This window comes from Lithobates pipiens, unplaced genomic scaffold (genome assembly GCF_037356315.1).
Source record: "Lithobates pipiens isolate NorthernLeopardFrog02 unplaced genomic scaffold, aLitPip1_a1.2 Scaffold_8, whole genome shotgun sequence".
NCBI classification, from domain to species: domain Eukaryota; kingdom Metazoa; phylum Chordata; class Amphibia; order Anura; family Ranidae; genus Lithobates; species Lithobates pipiens.
This window is the reverse complement of record NW_027507903.1, coordinates 505,821,160-505,841,923: the sequence shown is the minus strand read 5'-3', so window position 1 is coordinate 505,841,923 and position 20,764 is coordinate 505,821,160. Positions and strand designations below refer to the sequence as shown.

At 43.5% G+C, this 20,764-nt stretch overlaps 1 protein-coding gene across 1 annotated transcript in view; it reads right to left on the bottom strand.

The window, feature by feature from the left end:
* The window catches only part of ETFBKMT (electron transfer flavoprotein subunit beta lysine methyltransferase), a 79,908-nt gene that overhangs the window by 25,579 nt on the left and 33,565 nt on the right, over positions 1–20,764 (bottom strand). The window contains exon 2 of the mRNA XM_077469296.1: positions 4,112–4,242. Coding sequence (XP_077325422.1) covers positions 4,112–4,242 — 131 coding nt within the window. The remainder of the gene's footprint in view (positions 1–4,111; positions 4,243–20,764) is intronic.

The window sequence follows — 20,764 nt, the reverse complement described above, 5'->3', positions numbered from 1 at the left end:
CATTATCCAATGGACAGGTCAGGTTTTTATTCACACAAGAAACAGCCGCATCGACAGATGGGACCCCCCATTTCTTGGTGAAACTTTCCTCCAGAGGATAATGCATAGAAAACCTTTTAGGAGGAGTAAACAGTTTATCGGGATGTCCCCAATCCTCGTACATCAATTTATCCATTAAGGGATGAATTGGGAAGGAAAAAGCAGTCTGTGGGATTTTCCTGACTCCTAGGGAAGAAACAGAGGATGTAGCGACTTCAGCAGTAGGCATTCTGAATGTGGTACGCACCAATTCAGTATAATACTGCACCTGTTTTCTGAGCGCCTGGGAGGAGGGGACTCTCTCATCTTCCTCTGATCCCTCCGACTGCTCAAGATCCCTGTCCCAAGATAGGGATCTCTCCTCATTGTCAGAAGAATCATCTGAGAGAGGAATCTCAGCAGAGAGGGGGGGGATCTACCCCTTTTCCTGCTATCTTTCAGGGAAGCAGAAATAAAATTCATGATTCTCCATTCAAAACCCTACAAAGTAGCCCTAAGGGAGTCCTCAGTGACATATACCGGGGCTGGGACATTAGGAGAGGCTGCAAAACCTGACAGGGGCACTGACTCATCCTGTGAGGCTGGCTCCAGTCTTGCAGGGGGGGATGGTAACTTACAGGCATTTTTAGAACCCCTGGACCTAGGAGGTGATTTACCAGTGCCCTTGTTACCTCCCCCTGAGACCCTCTTACGAGGAGACATAGTCCTAAGCTACAAAGCAGAGGTACTAGTACAATCACTGTTGTGCTAAAAGTCTCACAATAACATATATATGCTTAATACTGCACAACCTGATGCTGAGTAGGTGCCTAAGGTTTGCCTGGATCCAATCCCCTGGGATGCTTACTGCCCACAGCTCCTGTGTCTCTCACTTACAGTCCCCTGACGCTCTGGGCTTTTAAAAACTGCCACCTGGCGCCTGCGCAGTACAGCGCTGTGCGCACCAACGTGCACGGCTCACAACCACACTCCCCCCTCCTCCATTAGCCCGGGAGCGCGCGCGGCGCGCTTGCATGAGGACCTCCGGAATCCAGGGGGGGAAAAGGAGTCTCATCAGAGCTGCGTGAGACACCCAGACTACGAGGGACCCCTGTATTACCTTGTTGTGGCAGGGACTGCAGTGGAGACATGAGACCTCTGGAGAACCAGGCTTCAGTGAGCGTGTGTACTGAAAGGCATGTAAGTATGCATCAGGCTGCTCTTACTCCCTCTAGTGGTGGAAATCAGGTAAGACATACAACTACTCAAAATGAAGAAATCCATCATATAATTATATATATAGGATTAACTTCCCTTACCTGTCCTCGCCGCAGGAATTGCTGAAACAGACAAATTCCAGCCTTCACCCATCACGGCGGGCAGTGTTAACCAACCTTCAGGTTTATCTGGGGCTCTTTTTTAGAAGAGCCTCCTACGTGGATCTTGTAAAAGACTCTGCCAGAAACTTTTGTGCGCTCTGTGTAAACAGTACACCAAGTCTGGTTTTCCCAGAGCCCAGTCTTCCAATAGGAGAGGACTTATAGGCCAAACCTCGTTTCTTCGACTGACGAGGCCCAGGTACCATACTATCTTGGGAGTCAAATATCGGCCCGAGATATGGATCCGGTTTGTTGTAGCCCTTAGGCCCCTGCAGGGACCTGCACAGAGCTTTCTTCATAGCACATGTTTTACATGACCAACCACCATAGACACTGGCGAAAAAACTGAGGTGCCTCCCATATGGGAGGGGTTATATAGGGGAGGAATTCTCCTTAATTAGGGTTAACCAGTGTCCAATCACCAGAGGTGACTATATAACCCACTATGTAATGAGCTCCTGTGTCCCGTGATGTATGATCAAGAAATATGATTCTATGGATTGATTAAATTAAATTCTGATGCCCTGTACACACGACCGATTTTCCCGTCAGAATAAACTCTGAAGGTTTTTCTGACGGAATTCTGCTGAAACTGTCTTGCGTACACACGATCACTCCAAAGTCCGACCATCCAGAACGCAGTGACGTACAACACGTACGACGGGACTAGAAAAAGGAAGTTCAATAGCCACTGCGCCACCCTTTTGGCTCCTGCTTATCTCGTGTTATTAGAAGTTTGGTTAGAGACAATTTGCGCTTTTCAGACTCCTGCTTTTTCAGATCGTTTTACTGCTGTTCAGTTTGTGCTTGTGGGTTTGTATCTGGTTTTCAGTGCGTGCAGTTAGTTCGTTTCTGTTTTTCAGTGCGGTCTTGTCCGCTCGTTGATGATTTTCAGTTCTCTCTTCACAGGTCTTGCTATTCTTCAGTGTGTTCTGTTAAGTTTGTTCTGACCAGCCAACTGTTTTAAAACCATGTTGCAGGTATATACTTGTCCTACAGTTCATGCTGTGGGGGAGCTTGGTGTTGGGGTTTATACTTTAACCCAAGTCCAGTCCATGAACCGGGTGGGGAGGAGTTCATGGACCAAGAATTGGTTACTCCAGGGTGACCAATTCTCGCACATGCCTCTGCTTTGTGAGATCCAGAATAATCCTGATGATTTCAGGAACTTTCTCAGGATGACGGACTCCATTTTTCCCCGTCTGTTGGCATTGCTCACCCCTTATATTATGAAGCAAGACACCTGCATGCGGCAAGCCATCACTCCGGAGCAGAGGCTAGTTGCCACCTTGTGGTACTTGATGACTGGGAGAAGACTGCTTACCATGATTGTAATATTTTGTGAATGTCCCCTTTATCCTCATGCATACTGTAAGCTTTAATGCCTCCCCAGCATGCTATCCTGGGCCCATATACACCTATAGCCTAGTTCCCTAACAATGTATTTTGTCAGCTCCATTGTAGTGCTTTACCCAAATCACCCCCTAATATGTGTAAAAATGTTATGTGTGTCCTTAAATTCATTTAAAAACCTCCCCCCCCCCCAAAAAAAATGCGTACAAATGTTATGTGTGCTCTTAACTTCAGGCAGAGTGCTGAAGGCTTTTTTCTTTGGCTCCCAAAGTCACCTCAAACCCCCCCCCCCTAAAATGTTTACAATGGGCCATCAGAGGGGGTGAGGAATCTGATAAGTGGACCTTACATTTTTGTCTTGAAATACTCATTAAAATAAATGTTATACTGATGTTGGCCAAGAATGTTAGTGTCTAATCTGCTTGCAATGTTATGTGCAAAAGTACTTATCTTTTTTTTCTGTTTTGACTCCACAGTTCCCTTCAACGCCACAGGAATGGCAGACTGTGGCATCCCATTTTGCGACCGTTGGGACTTTCCCAACGGTGCAGGGGCTATAGATGGGAAGCACATCCACATTGTGCCACCACCCCATTTGGGGTCTTACTATTATAACTATAAGGGGTTTAATAGTATAGTGTTAATGGCGGTGGTGTCGGCACAATATGAGTTCCTCTATGTGGACGTGGGTAAGAATGGCCGGATGTCGGAGCATTCGCCCAGATGCAGTTTTACCAATGTCTCCAGACTGGTGGCCTGGCATTGCCACCTGATGGCGACAACGTGGAAGGACTCCCATTTGTCTTTATTGCTGATAAAGCATTGGGTCTGGGAGAGCACCTGATGAGGCCATTCCCCAAAAAGAATTCACTGCATTAAAAGATCACAGAATTTGCTTCGTGCGGAATGTGCTAGCTCCATTATGAACGCTATTTTTACCACACCGAGCGCTCCCGTCTCGTACTTTCTTTAGAGCATGCGTCGTTTTTGGTCCGTCGGAACAGTATGCAGAGGAGCAGTTTTTCAGATAGGAATTGGTTCTGTCGGAAATATTTAGAACATGTTCCAATTCTAGGTCCGTCAGAATTTGACGTAAAAAGTCCGATGGGCCATACACATGATCGGAATATATGATGAAAAGCTCCTGTGGGACTTTTTTTGTCAGACATTCCGCTCGTGTGTACGCGGCATGAGTCACAAACCGGCAACAAGCATTCAGCAAGTGAAGCCAAACCTCTGTATCAAGTCAGAATATAAGAAAGCACTGATGCCGATGGTCAGCATTAAATCCAAAGACAGTTTTCATCTAGGGGTTCTCACATGGGTATTTGGCCCTATGACAGTTTTTCACCACATCTCACCTGGGTCGATGTCATTAGCTAGTACATAAGAAGCCCCTCCCATTTCTGCAGCAATGGCCGCTGCGCCACAACCACTGCCAAGATCTAAAATCTGTTTGTGTCGCACAACTTCTGGGTTATCCAGCAGGTATCTGTAAAGTAATAATGAAAGAAAATTTAGCATCTGGAAGTGTCATGTTGAAGAGATTATTATCACAGGTGCCATCTCTCCAGATGACCAAGTATGTTCTGTGCCAGAATTGTATCCATTTAGAAGGTGCTTAGCCCTTTTGCTGCCCAATCAATTTTTTTTTTACACATGTTAAAAGTCATGTTTTAGGCCTGAAGATTACCTAAGGCATTATATATTTTCTGATAGCAGAGATCCCATAGAATAAATGGTGGTAGTTGTATTTTTTTATGTCACAATAATTGCAATACAGTTTATCAAATCTATAGTGTCAGTGCACTATACATACACTGAAATTCATTTTAAATTCGCACAAACAGAATATAATGCAATACCCATTTTTTTGTGAAATATAAAATATAATGTTCTTTTAAGTAACTAGATAGTGAAGTAGAATAATAACATATAGAACCAGGCAGGACTTCATTGATGCAGGTGTATTAAAAGCTGGGAACATACAGCTTTATGTTCAAAGTATTACAAGATGCAGGTCAAATTTAGACATTTATATCATGTTGTATTAGGTACAACATAATTGGTTGCTAAGATCTACATCAACGTAACTAACCATAAATTTGACACCTGTAATCAGGGCCGGATTAACATAGGGGCTATTGGAGCTGCAGCTCCAGGCCCCTTTCTCAAGATAGGCCCATTTGCCCAAAAAAAAAAAAAAAAAATTATAAAAAAAAAAAAAAAAAAAAAAAAAAAAAAGATTGACTTCTAGGATTGTAGCTCGGCGATCAGGAGTCACAGAGACCCCATATTGGGGGGTAGGTAGCCGGAGACCCACTCCAGCGCTGGTTAAAATATGGGGCTGCTATCATCTATGGTTCTGGAGATACGGGGCTGCTTGCACAGCCTGTCAGAAGCTACATACAGAGCGGCAGTATAAATACAAGCTGGAACACTGCAGCAGACTGAGAGGATGACCTCACAGTGCTTATAATAATTATTTGTATATTACTTATGATAATTAACCCCTTGGCAACCAGGCCCATTCTGACACTTCTCTCCTACATGTAAAAATCATCATTTTTTAATGCTAGAAAATTACTCAGAACCCACAAGCATTATATATTGTTTTAGCAGACACCCTATGGAATAAAATGGTGGTCTTTGCAACTTTTTATGTTGGAAAGAAACTGTTTCATTCATAAAAAAAACACTAAAGTTAGCACGATTTTTTGTTGTGTACTAAGCCATGCTTTACATTTTTTTTACAGGTTACATGTTTAGAGTTACAGAGGAGGTCTAGTGCTAGAATTATTGCTCTCACTCTAACGATCGCGGCTTATGTAACCTGTGTGTATCTGGCTCTGATACTAACCAGAGCCTACCCAGGGACTGACTAGTATCTCTCCCCAGCCTGTCCCCACACACCCTCTCACCTGCTGATCTGTGAATGGGGCAATCACTCCCGCAGTGTTATTGTGTTCTGCCAGTGAATACAATGATTAGTGTTGCTAACTATAGCTGGCAGCACTGATTGTTTTGGGGAAAACCTGACAGGCTGGTTGTACTCAAGTCGGTTAATAGGTTGACTTGTGTAAAACCAGCTAGCCCATACATGGATGGACTATGGGTGGTCTCTGCTTAATTGGTGTAATTTCAATCCATGTGTGGCCCGCTTAACCACTACGCAGTCCCTAAACATCCTTCCACAAACCTTTACATTTTTCCTTCCAAGATTACTTCATCCTCCTCTCCTATTCATAGTGCCCACTGTCATACTCTCCACACTCCTCTCCTATACATAGTGCCCACTGTCATACTCTCCACACTTCTCTCCTGTACATACTGCTCACTGTCATACCCTCCACACTTCTCTCCTATACATAACGCCCGCTGTTATATCCTACACACTCCTCACCTGTACATAGTGCCGGCTGTCATACACTTCTCTCCTGTACATAGTGTCCACTGTCGTACCCTCCACACTCCTCTCCTATACATAGTGCCCACCACCATACCCTCCATACTCCTCTCCAGTACATACTACTCACTGTCATACCCTCCACACACCTCTCCTATACATAGTGCCCACTGTCATACCTCCAACACTTCTCTCCTATACATAGTGCCCTCTGTCATACCCTCCACACTCCTCTCCTGTACATACTACTCACTGTCATACCTTCCACACTCCTCTCCTATACATAGTGCCCACTGTCATACCTCCAACACTTCTCTCCTATACATAGTGCCCACTGTCATACCCTCCACACTCCTCCCCTGTACATACTACTCACTGTCATACCTTCCACACTCCTCTCCTATACATAGTGCCCACTGTCATACCTCCAACACTTCTCTCCTATACATAGTGCCCACTGTCATACCCTCCACACTCCTCCCCTGTACATACTACTCACTGTCATACCCTCCATACTCCTCTCCTATACATAGTGCCCACTGTCATACACTCCTCTCCTATACCTAGTGCCCACTGTCATACCCTCCACACTCCTCTTCTGTACATACTACTCACTGTCATACCCTCCATACTCCTCTCCTATACATAGTGCCCACCGTCATACCCTCCCTCCACACTCCTCTCCTGCAATTACTGCTTACTGTCCTACTCTCCAAACTTCTCTCCTGTACATAGTGCCCACTATCATACCCTCCACACTCTTCTCTTATACATAGTGCCCAATGTCATACCCTCTACACTCCTCTGCTGTGCATACTGCCCACTGTCATACCCTTCACACTCCTCTCCTGTACATAGTGCCTTCTACCATACCCTCTGCACTCCTCTCATGTACATAGTGCCCACTGTTAGACCCTCCACATTCCTCTCCCTTACCTGCACATACTTCCCACTTTTATACCATCCATACTCCTCCCCTATGCCTCTTACCCACAAAAACTGTTCTTTAAAATTGTACTGAATATCCTCAATGTTACCAGCTCTAGAATGGGCACTTTTGTCAGTTCAACTAAAGGAAATCGCACAGTCCTCATATTTGTTCTGCTCCATTATTAGTACTTATTTCATTTTGTAATTACTATTGTGATGTATAGAGGAACATAGGGGGATGTCAGCTACTCTAAATATAGCACTTGTAAAAAAAAAGCCTCCCTGAAAATATTTTTGAAATGTTGACAACCATGTACTTAGGCACTGCCCAAGGGCCACAGGGTCAGTAGGAGCCCATGAGAGGCTCTGGTGATAGTAAAGCGGTAGTAAACTTTTCTAACATTACTACTTTTTAGAGGCCCTGGGGTAGGTTATGCCATAATGTACAAGTATGCCCAGCATATTAGCACATTAGGGTACACTTAAATTGTCAGACTGAGCCCTCCAGTGCTGTGCTGTGATCAGTCCGGCGGGGCCCGGGCACTTCCATCTTCACCCAGTCTTCCTCCTGGGTTCTGTGCCTTCCGTCACTTGCCTTGGCCAGGCTGCGTTGATGTCATTCCCACACATCCTCATGTGCATCCTCTCTCTCCCACCCCCCCCCCCCTTTCTCGCTCATCCTCCCTCCCTTACCCCTCACACCTCTTTCATCCCCTTTCTCTCTCGCTCTCATCCTCCCTCTCTCTCTTTAATTTGTTAGAACAAAAAATAGTTTGCATTTTTATTTATTGTTTATAAAAGGCCCCCCCAAAATCCTCAGCACCAGGCCCATGATGTTCTTAATCTGGCCCTGGCTACAAAAAGTGTTGAGTTAAACATCTTGTGATCATAAGTTCATCACAATTTATCAAAAGAGGATGTTTATTACTGCGACTTTATGCTGCACATTAAAAATAACGTCCAAAGATTATTTTTCAGGAACTTCTTGCCGCAGGTTCTCCAAACATAAATCATGAGTTTCAATAAATCATTAAAGTCCAGAAAGCAAAGCCTGCATTCAAAGGAAAAAAACAAGTGCAGATTAAATTCTTATAATGCAGACATCTTGTTCATGAAACAGACATTTTATTTGCCACCTCATGGTTGAAAGGCTGAAGAATATTTTATTACTATTCCAAATGTTTAAATTGGTCTTATATTTCTGATTAATGCAAAGATATTTATTTTTATATATATATATATATATATATATATATATATATATATATTTTTTTTTTTTTTTTTTTTTTTTATATCTACCATTTTGGCCCAATTTACCTTTGATAATAAACTGAAAATTAGAAAATAACCAAGATTTAAGATTTACCACCAAATGGTGGCCCAATTAGCAAAAATATGTTCAGGCACTAAGGGGTTAAAGGTATAACCCCCCGAGGGGGGGGGTTTGAAAGGCTAATTGGCTTCATGTGTGTTAATTACCTTGGAATTTGAGAAGCAAGCTAAAGAAAGTAGCCTGAGGGAATTTCAGTCAATCAGAATAGAGTCCATTGAAGTAGAATAATTATGTATTGAATCAGACAGGACCTTCAATGATGCAGGTTTATTAACCACTTCAGATTTTACATCCTTCATGACCAGGCCATTTTTGCTATTCAGCACTGTGCTACTTTAACTGGCAATTGCAAATTTAATTACATTTATATATTTTTTCCCACAAATAGGGCTTTCTTTTGGTGGTAATTGATCACCATTTTATCCCCTGCATATTTTGTAAGTTTGCCCACTCACATAGAAATGAAGAGTCTATCATTTTTTATCATAGGTGGATTTTAAATGATAGAGACAGATTATCAACCAAAAATAACTAAAAATCCAGAAAAAAAAATAAAACACATGATGCAAATGTTATAAATTGAGTTGCAGTTCAGGGAGTAAAATAAGTATTTGATTCTCTACCAACCAATAACACATTCTGGTTTCCACAGCCTGGCTACAGTATGTGCTTATGTGGTACACAGATTAGTCCTGTCAATTTAAGACAACTCGTTATGTGTATAAAAGACACCTGTCCACAGAATCTCTTTCTTCCATTCAAACCTCACCATCACAGACAAGACCAAAGAGCTGTCAAAGGATATCAGGCACAAGATTGTAGAACTGCACAAGGCTGGAACGGGCTACAAGACCATCAGCAAGAAGCTTGGTGAGAAGGAGACAAAAGTTGGAGCGATTATTCGTAAATGGAAGAAATACAAAAGAACCATCAATCACGCTCGGTCTGGAGCTCCATGCAAGATTTTGACTCATGGGGTAAGGATGATCATGAGAAAAGTGATTGATCAGCCCAGAACTACACGGGAGGAGCTCATGAATAATCTCAAGGCATTTGGGACCACAGTCACCAAACAAACCACTGGTAACAATACACCGCCATGGATTGAAATCCTGCAGCGCCTGCAAGGTCCCCCTTCTCAAGCGGGCCACCCATGCCAAAGTGGGCAATCGGGGAGAAGGGCCTTAGTCAGGGAGGTTGCCAAGAACCCGATGGTCACTCTGACAGAGCTCCAGCGTTTCTCTGTGGAGAGAGGAGAACCTTCCAGAAGAACAACCATCTTTGCAGCATTCCACCTATCAGACCTGTATGGTAGAGTGGGCAGACGGAAGCCACTCCTCAGTAAAAGGCACATGACAGCCCACCTGTAGTTTGCATAAAGGCACCTGGAGGACTCGCAGACCATGAGAAACAAATATTGAACTATTTGGCCTGAATGGCAAGTGTCATGTCTGGAGGAAACCAGACAGCATTCATCACCTTGCTAATACCATCCCTACCGTGAAGCATGGTGGTGACAGCATCATGCTATGGGGCTGTTTTTCAGTGGCAGGAACTTGGGTATTGAGAGAAAGATGAATGCAGCAATGTACAGAGACATATATGATGAAAACCTGCTGCAGAATGCTCTGGAACTCAGACTGAGGTTCATCTTCCAACAGAACAATGACCCTAAGCACACAGTGCTACAGGACAACTCTGTGAATGTCCTTGAGTGGGCCAGCCAGAGCCCAGACTTGAACCTGATTGAAGAGATCTGAAGAGATCTGAAGAGATCTGAAAATGGCTGAAAATGGCTGAAAATGGCTGAAAATGGCTGTGCACCAACGCTCCCCACCCAACCTGATGGAGCATGAGAGGTCCTGCAAAGAATGGGAGAACCTGCCCAAAATAGGTGTGTGAGCAAAGGCTGTGAATACGTCTGTGCATGGGAATTTTTGTTTTTTTTATTTTTAATAAAACTGAAAATATTTCAAACAAACTTCTTTCATGTTGTCATTATCTGGTGTTGTTTGTAGAATTTTGAAGAAAATAATGAATTTAATCCATTTTGGAATAAAGCTGTAACATAACAATATGTGAAAAAAGTGAAGTGCTGTGAATACTTACCGGATGCACTGTAAGCACAGAGGTAGAAACATTATGCTTTGGGCTGTTTCTCTGCTAAAGGTACAGGCTGACTTTACCGCATTGAGGGGCCAATGGACGGGGCCATGAATTATACAATTTTGGATTAGAATCTTCCCTCAGCCAGAGTACTGAAGATGGGTCCTAGGTGGGTCTTCTAGCATGACAATGACCCAAAACATACCGCCAAGGCAACAAAGGAGTGGATCAAGAAGAAGCACATTAAAGCGTTTTGCAGGTGCTATAGCGTTAGAAATAGCGCCTGCAGTCCGCCCTCAAACTGCTGCTCCATTCATTCCAGTGTGAAATCCCAAGGGCTTTACACTGGAGCGGTGCGCTGGCAGGACATCAGGAAAAGTCCTGCCAGCAGCTTCTTTGGAGCGGTGAAGGAGCAGTGTGTTTACCGCTCCTCCACTGCTGCTCCCCATTGAAATCAATGGGGCAGCGCTGCATTACCGCCGGCAAAACACCGCTATTGCGGCGTATTGCGGGCAGTATCAACCCTTTCTCGGCCGCTAGCGGGGGGTAAAAGCTCCCCGCTAGTGGCCGAAATGCGATGCGAATCCGACTGTAAAACACTGCTAAAAATATCTGCGTTTTACCACCGACGCTATGGGTGGCAGTGTGAAAGGGGTCTTACTAAACCTAAAAACGTTTTTTACCTTAATGCAATATTTTTGCCGGAAATTTTTTTACATGGCAGCCAGCTTTCTGGTCCCCTCCTTGGCAACCAGCTATATACAGTGTGTTTTACAGTGCGTTTAACCACTTCAGCCCCAGAAGGATTTACCCCCTTCCTGACGGGGCCATTTTTTGTGATACGGCACTGCACAGTTTTAACTGATAATTGTGTTGTCGTGTGACTTTGTACCCAAACAAGATTGACATTTTTTTCCCCCCACAAATAGAGCTTTCTTTTGGTGGTATTTGATCACCTCTGCGGTTTTTATTTTTTGCTCTATAGGCAAAAAAAGTGACATTTTTGAAAAAAAATATAAAAAAAAACAAAATTTTTTTACTTTTTGCTATAATAAATATCCCCATTTTTTTTATTATTTTTTCCTTAGGTTAGGCCAATATATATTCTTCTACATATTTTGGGTAAAAAAAAATAGATAAAATCGCAATAAGCGTATATTGATTGGTTTGCGCAAAGGTTATAGCGTTTACAAAATAGGCATAGATTTATGGCATTTTTATTATTTTTACTAGTAATTGCGGCGATCTGCAATTTTTATTGGGACTGCGACATTGCAGCGGACATATTGGACACTTGACACTTTTTTGGGACCACTGACATTTATAAAGCGATCAGAGCTAAAAATAGCCACTGATTACTATATAAGTGTCCTTGGCAGGGAAGGGGTTAAATGTGTTTCCTCAGCGTGTTCTAACTGTGGGGGGATGGGACTGCCTGGGGGGGAGGAGCCCAATCGGTGTTCCTATAAACTAGGAACTCACGATCTGTGTTTACACAAACAGATCCTCGTTCTGGTTGTGTCACAAGCAATTGCGGGTGCCTGGTGGACATCACGACCGCCAGGCACGTGCATCGCTCCTCCGTACCCCGGTGGGCCTATTTGGCAATTCGCACAGGGAAGTCATGCTGCTATCAAACGACGATGGACGGTCGGCGAGCGGTTAGAGAGAAAAAAAGAAAGCGTAAAAACACAAAATGCATGAAAACTGCATGCAAAAACGCATAAAAAAACATTGATTTAAAAACGCAAAATGAACTGAAAAAACATGCCTGAAAAACATACCACTCGCAGCCGCATAGATGTGAACCTAGACCTAAGGTCATGGAGTAGCCTAACCAGTCTCCAGACCTTAATCGTATAGAAACATTTATAGAGGGAGCTGAAACTTTGAGTTGCCAAGAGACAGCCAAGAAACCTTAAGGATTTAGAGATCTGTAAAGAAGAGTGGACCAAAATCCCTCCTGAGATGTGTGCAAATCTGGTCACCAACTGCAACTACCTCTGTGCTTGCCAACAAGGGTTTCTCCACGAAGCACCAAGTCATGTTTTGCTTGCGGATTGAATACTTATTTTACGTCCTGAACTGCAACTCAATTTATATCATTTGTATCATGTGTTTTTTCTGGATTTTTGATTAATATTCTGTCTCTGTCATTTAAAATACACCTATCATAAGAATTATAGAGCCTTCATTTCTTTGTAAGTGGGCAAAGCTAAAAAATTGGTAGGGCATCAAATAACCATTTTCCCCACTGTATACTGAAATTTTTATTTATCTATTTTTTTATACTACTAATTACTAATTACTGATCATTGACTTGTAGTGGGACTGTGCTAGTGCAGCGGGAAATCTGACACTAACTGACTTTGTGGGAACTGACTAACTGCCACTACATCTCCAGTGACACTAATACTAATATCAGGGCTAATAATACGTTCATTGTACTAATGACACTGGCTCGGAAGGTGTTAACATCTAGGTGCAATCAAGGGGTGAATTGTGTGCTTAACAATGTGTATTGTGTGTATTATTTGCTGCTTTTAACTGCAGATTGATTTGTTTCTTTTCCATACTTTGCAGGGAAAACAAACAAAGTGATTGTTCCCTCTGTACAGAGCCCAGCGTTGATTATCAATACAGGGCTCTTGGCTGTGATTCAACACAACCGATCAGCAGGTCCCGGCCATGAATCATTGGCTGGGATCTGCTAACAAACTCCTGCTGTATCAAATCACAGAGGAGTAGGTGGGTGGGGGCATGCACGGATGCCCAAAACCTGGAAACAGGCAGGAAATGGGTACGTCGCTGTGCTTGTACGAGCCACCCCGTTGCAGTATATGTACTGTGACGAGTTGGCAAGTGGTTAAAGCGGAGTTTCACCCAAAAATGGAACTTCTGCTTTTTGGAATCCCCCCCCCTTCCGGTTTCACCTTTGGCACCTTTTTTTGGGGGGGGGGCATAGCAGATACCTGTCTAATCCAGCTATTTGCTCCCACTTCCAGGCATAGATAGCCTCAGTATCTGCGGATATCTACGCCATGTCTCCTCCGCCCACCCCGCTGTCTTCTGGGAGACACATGGGTCCCAGAAGACAGCAGGGTCCAGTGGGGTCGTGCAGCACGACTCGCGCATGCACAGTAAGGACCAGGCTATGAAGCTGCAAGGCCTCACTTTGATTCCCTTACTGAGAACCGACAACTCCTCCACCCGAGAAACTGATCGGCTTTGAGTGCCAACATCGTGGGCGCCCTGAAGAGGTAAGTGTCCATATTTTAAACATCAGCAGCTGCAGTATTTGTAGCTGCTGGGAACAGACACGATCATGTTCAAAGCATAGGGGCATGCAAGCTCAATTTACATAGTTTCTTACAATGCAAGCATATTAGGTACAATATGCTTGGATTCTAAGATCTACGTAATTGTAACTAACCATACATATCACACAACCAGACAAACTTATTAATTCCCCAAATTCCTATAAATTTATTAAAACATTTTAGTAACAGTCATTGTCTATATTTTCACCCAATTAAAATCCTTATCTACAGACAGTATGACGCCCAATGTGTTTGTTATTAAATCAAACTCTTCGTCTCTTGATAAGACTTCTCCATACCAAGGACAATAACATATTTACAACTTTGAGAAAATTAAATGTAGTTCACCCAACTGTGTTAAATGTCTTACCATACAAATCTATATATGTACGTATTCATATATTGGTTACATGTATATGCACTATAAAATAATAATAATAATAATAATAATAATAATAATAATAATATATACATACATACATACACACACACACACACATATATACATACACATACATACACACAAACACAATATTGTCAAAACTTCACTCTTCTGGGAAGGATGTCCACAAGGTTTAGGAGTGTGTCTATGGGAATGTTTGACTATTCTTCCAGAAGTGCATGTGGGGGCCATGCACTGATGTGGACGAGAAGGCCTGGCTCGCACTCTCCGCTATAATTTATCCCAAAGGTGTTCTTTCAGGATGATATCAGGACCAGTCAAGTTCCTCCACCCCAAATTCGCTCATCCATGTCTTTGTGGAACTTGCTTTGTGCACTGGTGCACAGTCATGTTGGAACAGGAAGGGGCCATCCCCAAACTGTTGCCACAATTTTGGGAGCATGAAATTGTCCAAAATGTCTTGGTATGCTGGAACAAGTTCAAACGGACCAATCACTTCCAAATGCAAAAATATGCAAAAGTAACCCACTGTGTATACATAATTAACCCTCCAAGAACACTAGTCATGATATCACCATCACACATACACTATATTGTCAAAAGTATTGTGACACCTGCCTTTATAGGCACATGAACTTTAACCACTTCAATAGAGGGCACTTAAACACCTTCCTGCCCAGACCAATTTTGAGCTTTCAGCGCTGTCGCACTTTGAATGACAATTGCGCGGTCATGCTACACTGTACCCAAATGAAATTTTTATCATTTTGAATATAATGTTTTTTTTTGTTTCAGTTTCAAAACTTTGTAAATAAGTACGTTTTCTCCTTCACTGATGGGCACTGATGGGGCTACACTGATGGGCACTGATAAGGCGGCACTGATGGGCACCAATGGGCACCAATGATGTGGCACCAATGAAGTGGCACTGATGAGGTGGCATTGATGGACACTGATATGTGGCACTGATAGGCGGCACTGATGGGCGACACGGATGGGCGACACGGATGGACACTGATAGGTGGCACAAATTGGCACTGATAGCTGGCACAGATTGGCATGGATGGGCGGCACAGATGGGCATGGATAGGCGGCACAGATTGGCATGGTTAGGCGGCACAGATTGGCATGGATGGGCGGCACAGATGGGCATGGATAGGCGGCACAGATGGGCATGGATAGGCGGCACAGATGGGCATGGGTGGGCACTGATAGGCGGCACAGGTGGGCACTCATAGGCGGCACAGGTGGGCACTCATAGGCGGCACAGGTGGGCACTCATAGGCGGCACAGGTGGGCACTCATAGGCGGCATTGGTGTTATACTGTACTAATGGATGCCAATCAGTGCCAAACAATAATGGATGCCAATCAGTGATGCCCATTGTGGGCACTGATTGGCATCCATTATGGGCACTGATTGGCATCCATTGTGCTGACTGGCATCCCTGGTGGTCTAGGGAGGATTACCTTTTCCCTGGTGGTCTGGTGGCGTCCCTGGTGGTCCAGTGTGGGCATCCTCGGGGGGTCTGTGCTGATAATCGATCAGCACAGACCCCCCCTGTCAGAGGAGCAGCCGATCGGCTCTCCTCTACTCGCGTCTGACAGACGCGAGTGAGGAAAAGCCGATCACCGGCTCTTCCCATTTAAACTGTGATCAGCCGTGATTGGACACCGCTGATCACGTGGTAAAGAGTCTCTGTCGGAGACTCTTTACCGAGATCGTAGTTGCAGGGTGTCAGACTGACACCCCGCAACAACGATCGCCGCGATGCGCGCCCCTGGGGGCGCGCAGCGGCTCATAATCCTGATCACGTCATATGACGTCCGATCAGGATTATGAAACCACTTTGCCACCGTCAATTGCCTATAGGGCGGGCGGCAAGTGGTTAATGGCATCCCAGTTTTAGTCCGTAAGCATGCTGACGCCTTTAGAGTTCCCTTCACTGGTACTAAGGGGCAAAGCCCAACCCCTGAAAAGCAACCCCACACCATAATCCCCCCTCCACCAAATGATTTGGACCAATCCACAAAGCAAGGTCCATAAAGACAAGCATGAGTGAGTTTGGCCTGACCTCAACTCGATAGAACACCTTTGGGATGAATTAGAGCGGAGACTGAGAGCCTGACTTTCTTGTCCAACATCAGTGCCTGAGCTCACAAATGCCCTTCTGGAAGAATGGTCAAACATTCATATAGACACACTCCTAAACCTGAGTTGAAGTTGTTATAGCTGCAAAGAATGGGCCAACTTAGTATTGAACCCTACGTACTAAGACTGGGATGACATTAAAGCTCATATGGGTGTAAAGGCAGGTGTCACAATACTTTTGACAATATAGTATATTGTATATATTGATGCAAAGTTAAATGTTTCAATATTCTAAATATGAATATGTACAGTATATATACACTGTATCTCACAGTGTACAGCTTGTATAACAGTGTAAATTTGCTGTCCCCTCAAAATAACTCAACACACAACTATTAATGTCTAAACTGCTGGCAAAAAAGTAAGTACACCCTTAAGTGAAAATGTCCAAATTGGGCCCAAAGTGTCAATATTTTGTGTGGCCACCATTATTTTCCAGCACTGCCTTAACCCTCTTGGGCAAGGGGCTCACCAGATCTTCACAGGTTACCACTAGATTCCTCTTTCACTCCTCCATGACAACATCATGGAACTGGTGGATGTTAGAGACCTTGTGCTCCTCCACCTTAAGTTTGAGGATGCCCCACAGATGCCCAATACCTCTTTACGTCTTCTTTGTCCTGACCCGACTGGGATTCGGAACTCATTTCCTATCCATGCTCAAAACTCTCTACAGCTCCCCGATGGCAGCACTAATGGTAAAAGTTTATTTTTCAGGCCCAATTAACATCCAAAGAGGGACACGCCAGGGCTGCCCATTATCCCCGCTACATTTTGTACTGGCACTAGAACCACTCGTGATACTGATACAAACCTCCTTAGATGTCAGGGGAATAGAATGTGGGAGCATGGAACACAAATGCATCCTTTTTGCGGATGATATACTGATGGCAATCTCATCCCCTATTACTACCCTTCCCAACCTATATGCCATACACAAACCATTCTCCATAATCTCAGGCCTTAAAATCAATCATGACAAATTGCAACCCATGAACATCTCATTAGAGGACACCATGATCTCCGCCTTAAAAGGATCTTACAAATTCATATGGAAAACTGATACCCTCCCATTTATGGGAATAAATCTTACTCCATCTTGGAACACACTATATGCCCAAAATTACCCCTCATGGTTTAAAACCTAGGGGCTGATCTGACAAGATGGTCCACCCACCCGCCGTTGTGGTTTGGCAGACTAAACTCAGTCAAAATGAATGTGTTGCCGAGAATTTTGTATCTCTTTAGGACGCTACAAGTGTCACTAGCCAAACTGGATCTGAAATCAAACTAAACTCCTATCTTTTATCTGGGGGAACAAGAGGCCTAGGGCATGTTACACGCCCTCAAGAGAAAAGATGGATTGGGCTTTCCAGATTTATTAAAGTACTACTATGCCGCACAGTTGGTACACATTACCAGATTCCATAGCTCACAACAACATCCAATTTGGATGCAGATAGATGCCGAAAGCCTGTAAGACACACCCAATCTCATCTATTCTTTGGTTGTCTCCTAAGTAGAGACCCCCGATTCTATGTCCGGCACTTTCTATCTCCCTGAGCATCTGAGACAGACTACTTAAATCCCACAACTTCCAATCCTTGCACAGTCCATTAGCCCCTCTATTGGGGAATGCACGATTCACCCTGGGCCTCTCTCCCAAAACGTTTGAGTGGTGGACGAACAAGGGTCTACTGAGAATAGCAGATATCTGCGATCATAGGGGGAATCCTAACGAGAAGGGCACTAGAGGACAAGTACCATTTACCAACCTCAGATATCTTTACATACACACAAATAGCGCATTTCTTGTCCAAAATATCACAAAATTCAGATATAGTTACGATGACTCCTATGGACTATTTCTGCACGCAATACGACAAGATCAGAGGCCATATCTCTAAATTTATATTCTGTCCTCACAAACAGTACTGAAAAGTTGGAATATATGAAGAGATGGGAGGCCGACATCCAGGGGAGCATTGGGCTGGACCAGTGGCACAAAATAGCCCAGGGGGGCACAAAATCCATCATAAATACTTCACTAATAGAAGCAAATTTCAAAGTTTTAATGAGATGGTACATGGTCCCAGCAAGACTGGTGACCTTCATACCCGAGGCATCCCCTAGAAGCTTTTGGGGCTGCGGACAACTGGGGACGATGTACCACATATGGTGGCAGTGCCCCAAGGTGAGATGCTATTGGATCAGGGTGTATAATTGTATATACACCCTCACCCAGGAAAACGTAATTAAATCCCCAAAACAGGCATTGCTAGGTGCCGAGATAGATTCAGCTTCAAAATCTCAAAGACGTCTTATAACGTTTATATTTACAGCAGCAAAAATAACAATAGCTAAATCATGGAAACTGGCAATGGTGCCAACGAATGACTGCAATCTTACATGATAAAATGCAACAGTTCAAAAAAATATGGAACCCCTGGACCCGATACATAACAGAAGATCCCAGAACTATACTGATGTAAAGGGGCTGGCGGGGGTGGGAATCGAGGTATGGGGGTCACTTTCTAAAATTTCTTAAACCCTTATGCCCTGTACACACGGTCGGACATTCCGACTGAACATGTGCGATCGGATCTTGTTTTCGGAAAATCTGAACGCGTGTGGGCTCCATCAGACTTTTTCCATCGGAATTTCGGACACACAAAGTTTGAGAGCAGGATCTAAAATTTTCTGACAACAAAATCCGATCGTTTAAATTCCGATCATGTGTAGACAATTCTGACGGACAAAGTTCCACGCATGCGCAGAATAAATTAAGAGACAAAAGCTATTGACTACTAGCCCATTTATAGTCTCATCGTACGCGTTCTACGTCACCGCGTTCTGAACAATTGGATTTTCCGACTCCTTTGTCCGACCATGTGTATGCAAGACAAGTTTGGGCCAAAATCCGTCAGAAAAAAAAAATCTGATGGATTTTTTTCGTCAGAATGTCTGACCATGTGTACAGGGCATAACTCTTTCCTTCTTCCTTTCCTTACCTATCTCTTTAAGGTACAATTACCTCTTCTGCCCATCTCCAAATGGTCTAAACTATAAAAATATATAAATGAGGCATAATGCATTTCAGCAAAATAATGCTGAAATCTAAAAATGTCAATTTGACCTAGGCATAGACCTCACTCGTAAACACGAATGTAGCAATAATATCATAAATGACATCTCAGGAGACAAAATGTCAGTACCACATTATAGGAAGCTTATATTTGTTCCAGATTATGATGAGGTAAATACCACTATAAAACTGTTTACATATATTGTTCTTCTGTTGAGGGGTGTACTCACTTCTGTGAGATTGAGATACACATACCTAATATATATATATATTACATATAGTGTATTCCTATTCAAATATATTTTAAAGTATTAGTCAGGTCCATACATGAGGGTCTGCATGTATCCTATCAACTCAATTACATAGTTTTCCCACCTTTTATTATAAGTACTACAGACGGTCAGTAACAGGTTCTAATTCATTTTTTTGTCAAGGTGCAGACTGATGTCAACTTTAGCCACTTGCCGACCAGCCGCCATCATTATATTGCGGCAGGACAGCTCTCCTGTGCAATCCGCCGTAGGTGCATGTCAGGCCAATTTTCAGCTTTCAATGCTCTCACACTTTGAATGACAATTGCACGTCCATGCAACACTGTACCCATATGACATTTTTATCATTATGTTCATACAAATAGAGATTTCTTTTGGTAGTATTTAATCACCACTGGGTTTTTTATTTTTTGCTAAACAAAAAAAACATAGTTTGTTAAAAAAAAAAAATTGCAAACAGGTAGTTCTCCTTTACTGATGGGCACTGATGAGGTGGCACTGGTGGGCACTGATTAGGAGGCACCGATGAGCACTGATAGGTGGCACAGAGAGGTGGCAATGATAAGTGACACTGATGAGGTAGTGATGGGCACTGATTGGCAGCACTAATTAGCAGTACTGATGGGCACTGATAGATGGCACTGGTGGGCACTAAGGGAACAGATGTCCCTCTAACAGAAGCAGGTTAACGGCTTTCTTATTTTCATCACTCTGATAGCGTGAGGGAAAAAAAAAATACCAAAATTTAGAAAAAAAAGCAGATAACCAGCTTCTGTTTACTTCCACGATCAGCTGTCATTGGCTGACAACTGACCACGTAGTAAAGAGCACGCTGTGATTGGCCCTTTACCCCAATCAGTGATCAACCGAGTCCGAAGGACAATCACACAGCGTGGGCAGCACGAGCATGGGAGGATGTCCATGTAAGCCCCCCCCAGCATTTTAAGCGGGCACCAAGTGGGTAATATCACATGCAAATGTATATGAATAATATGAAATACATGGGTT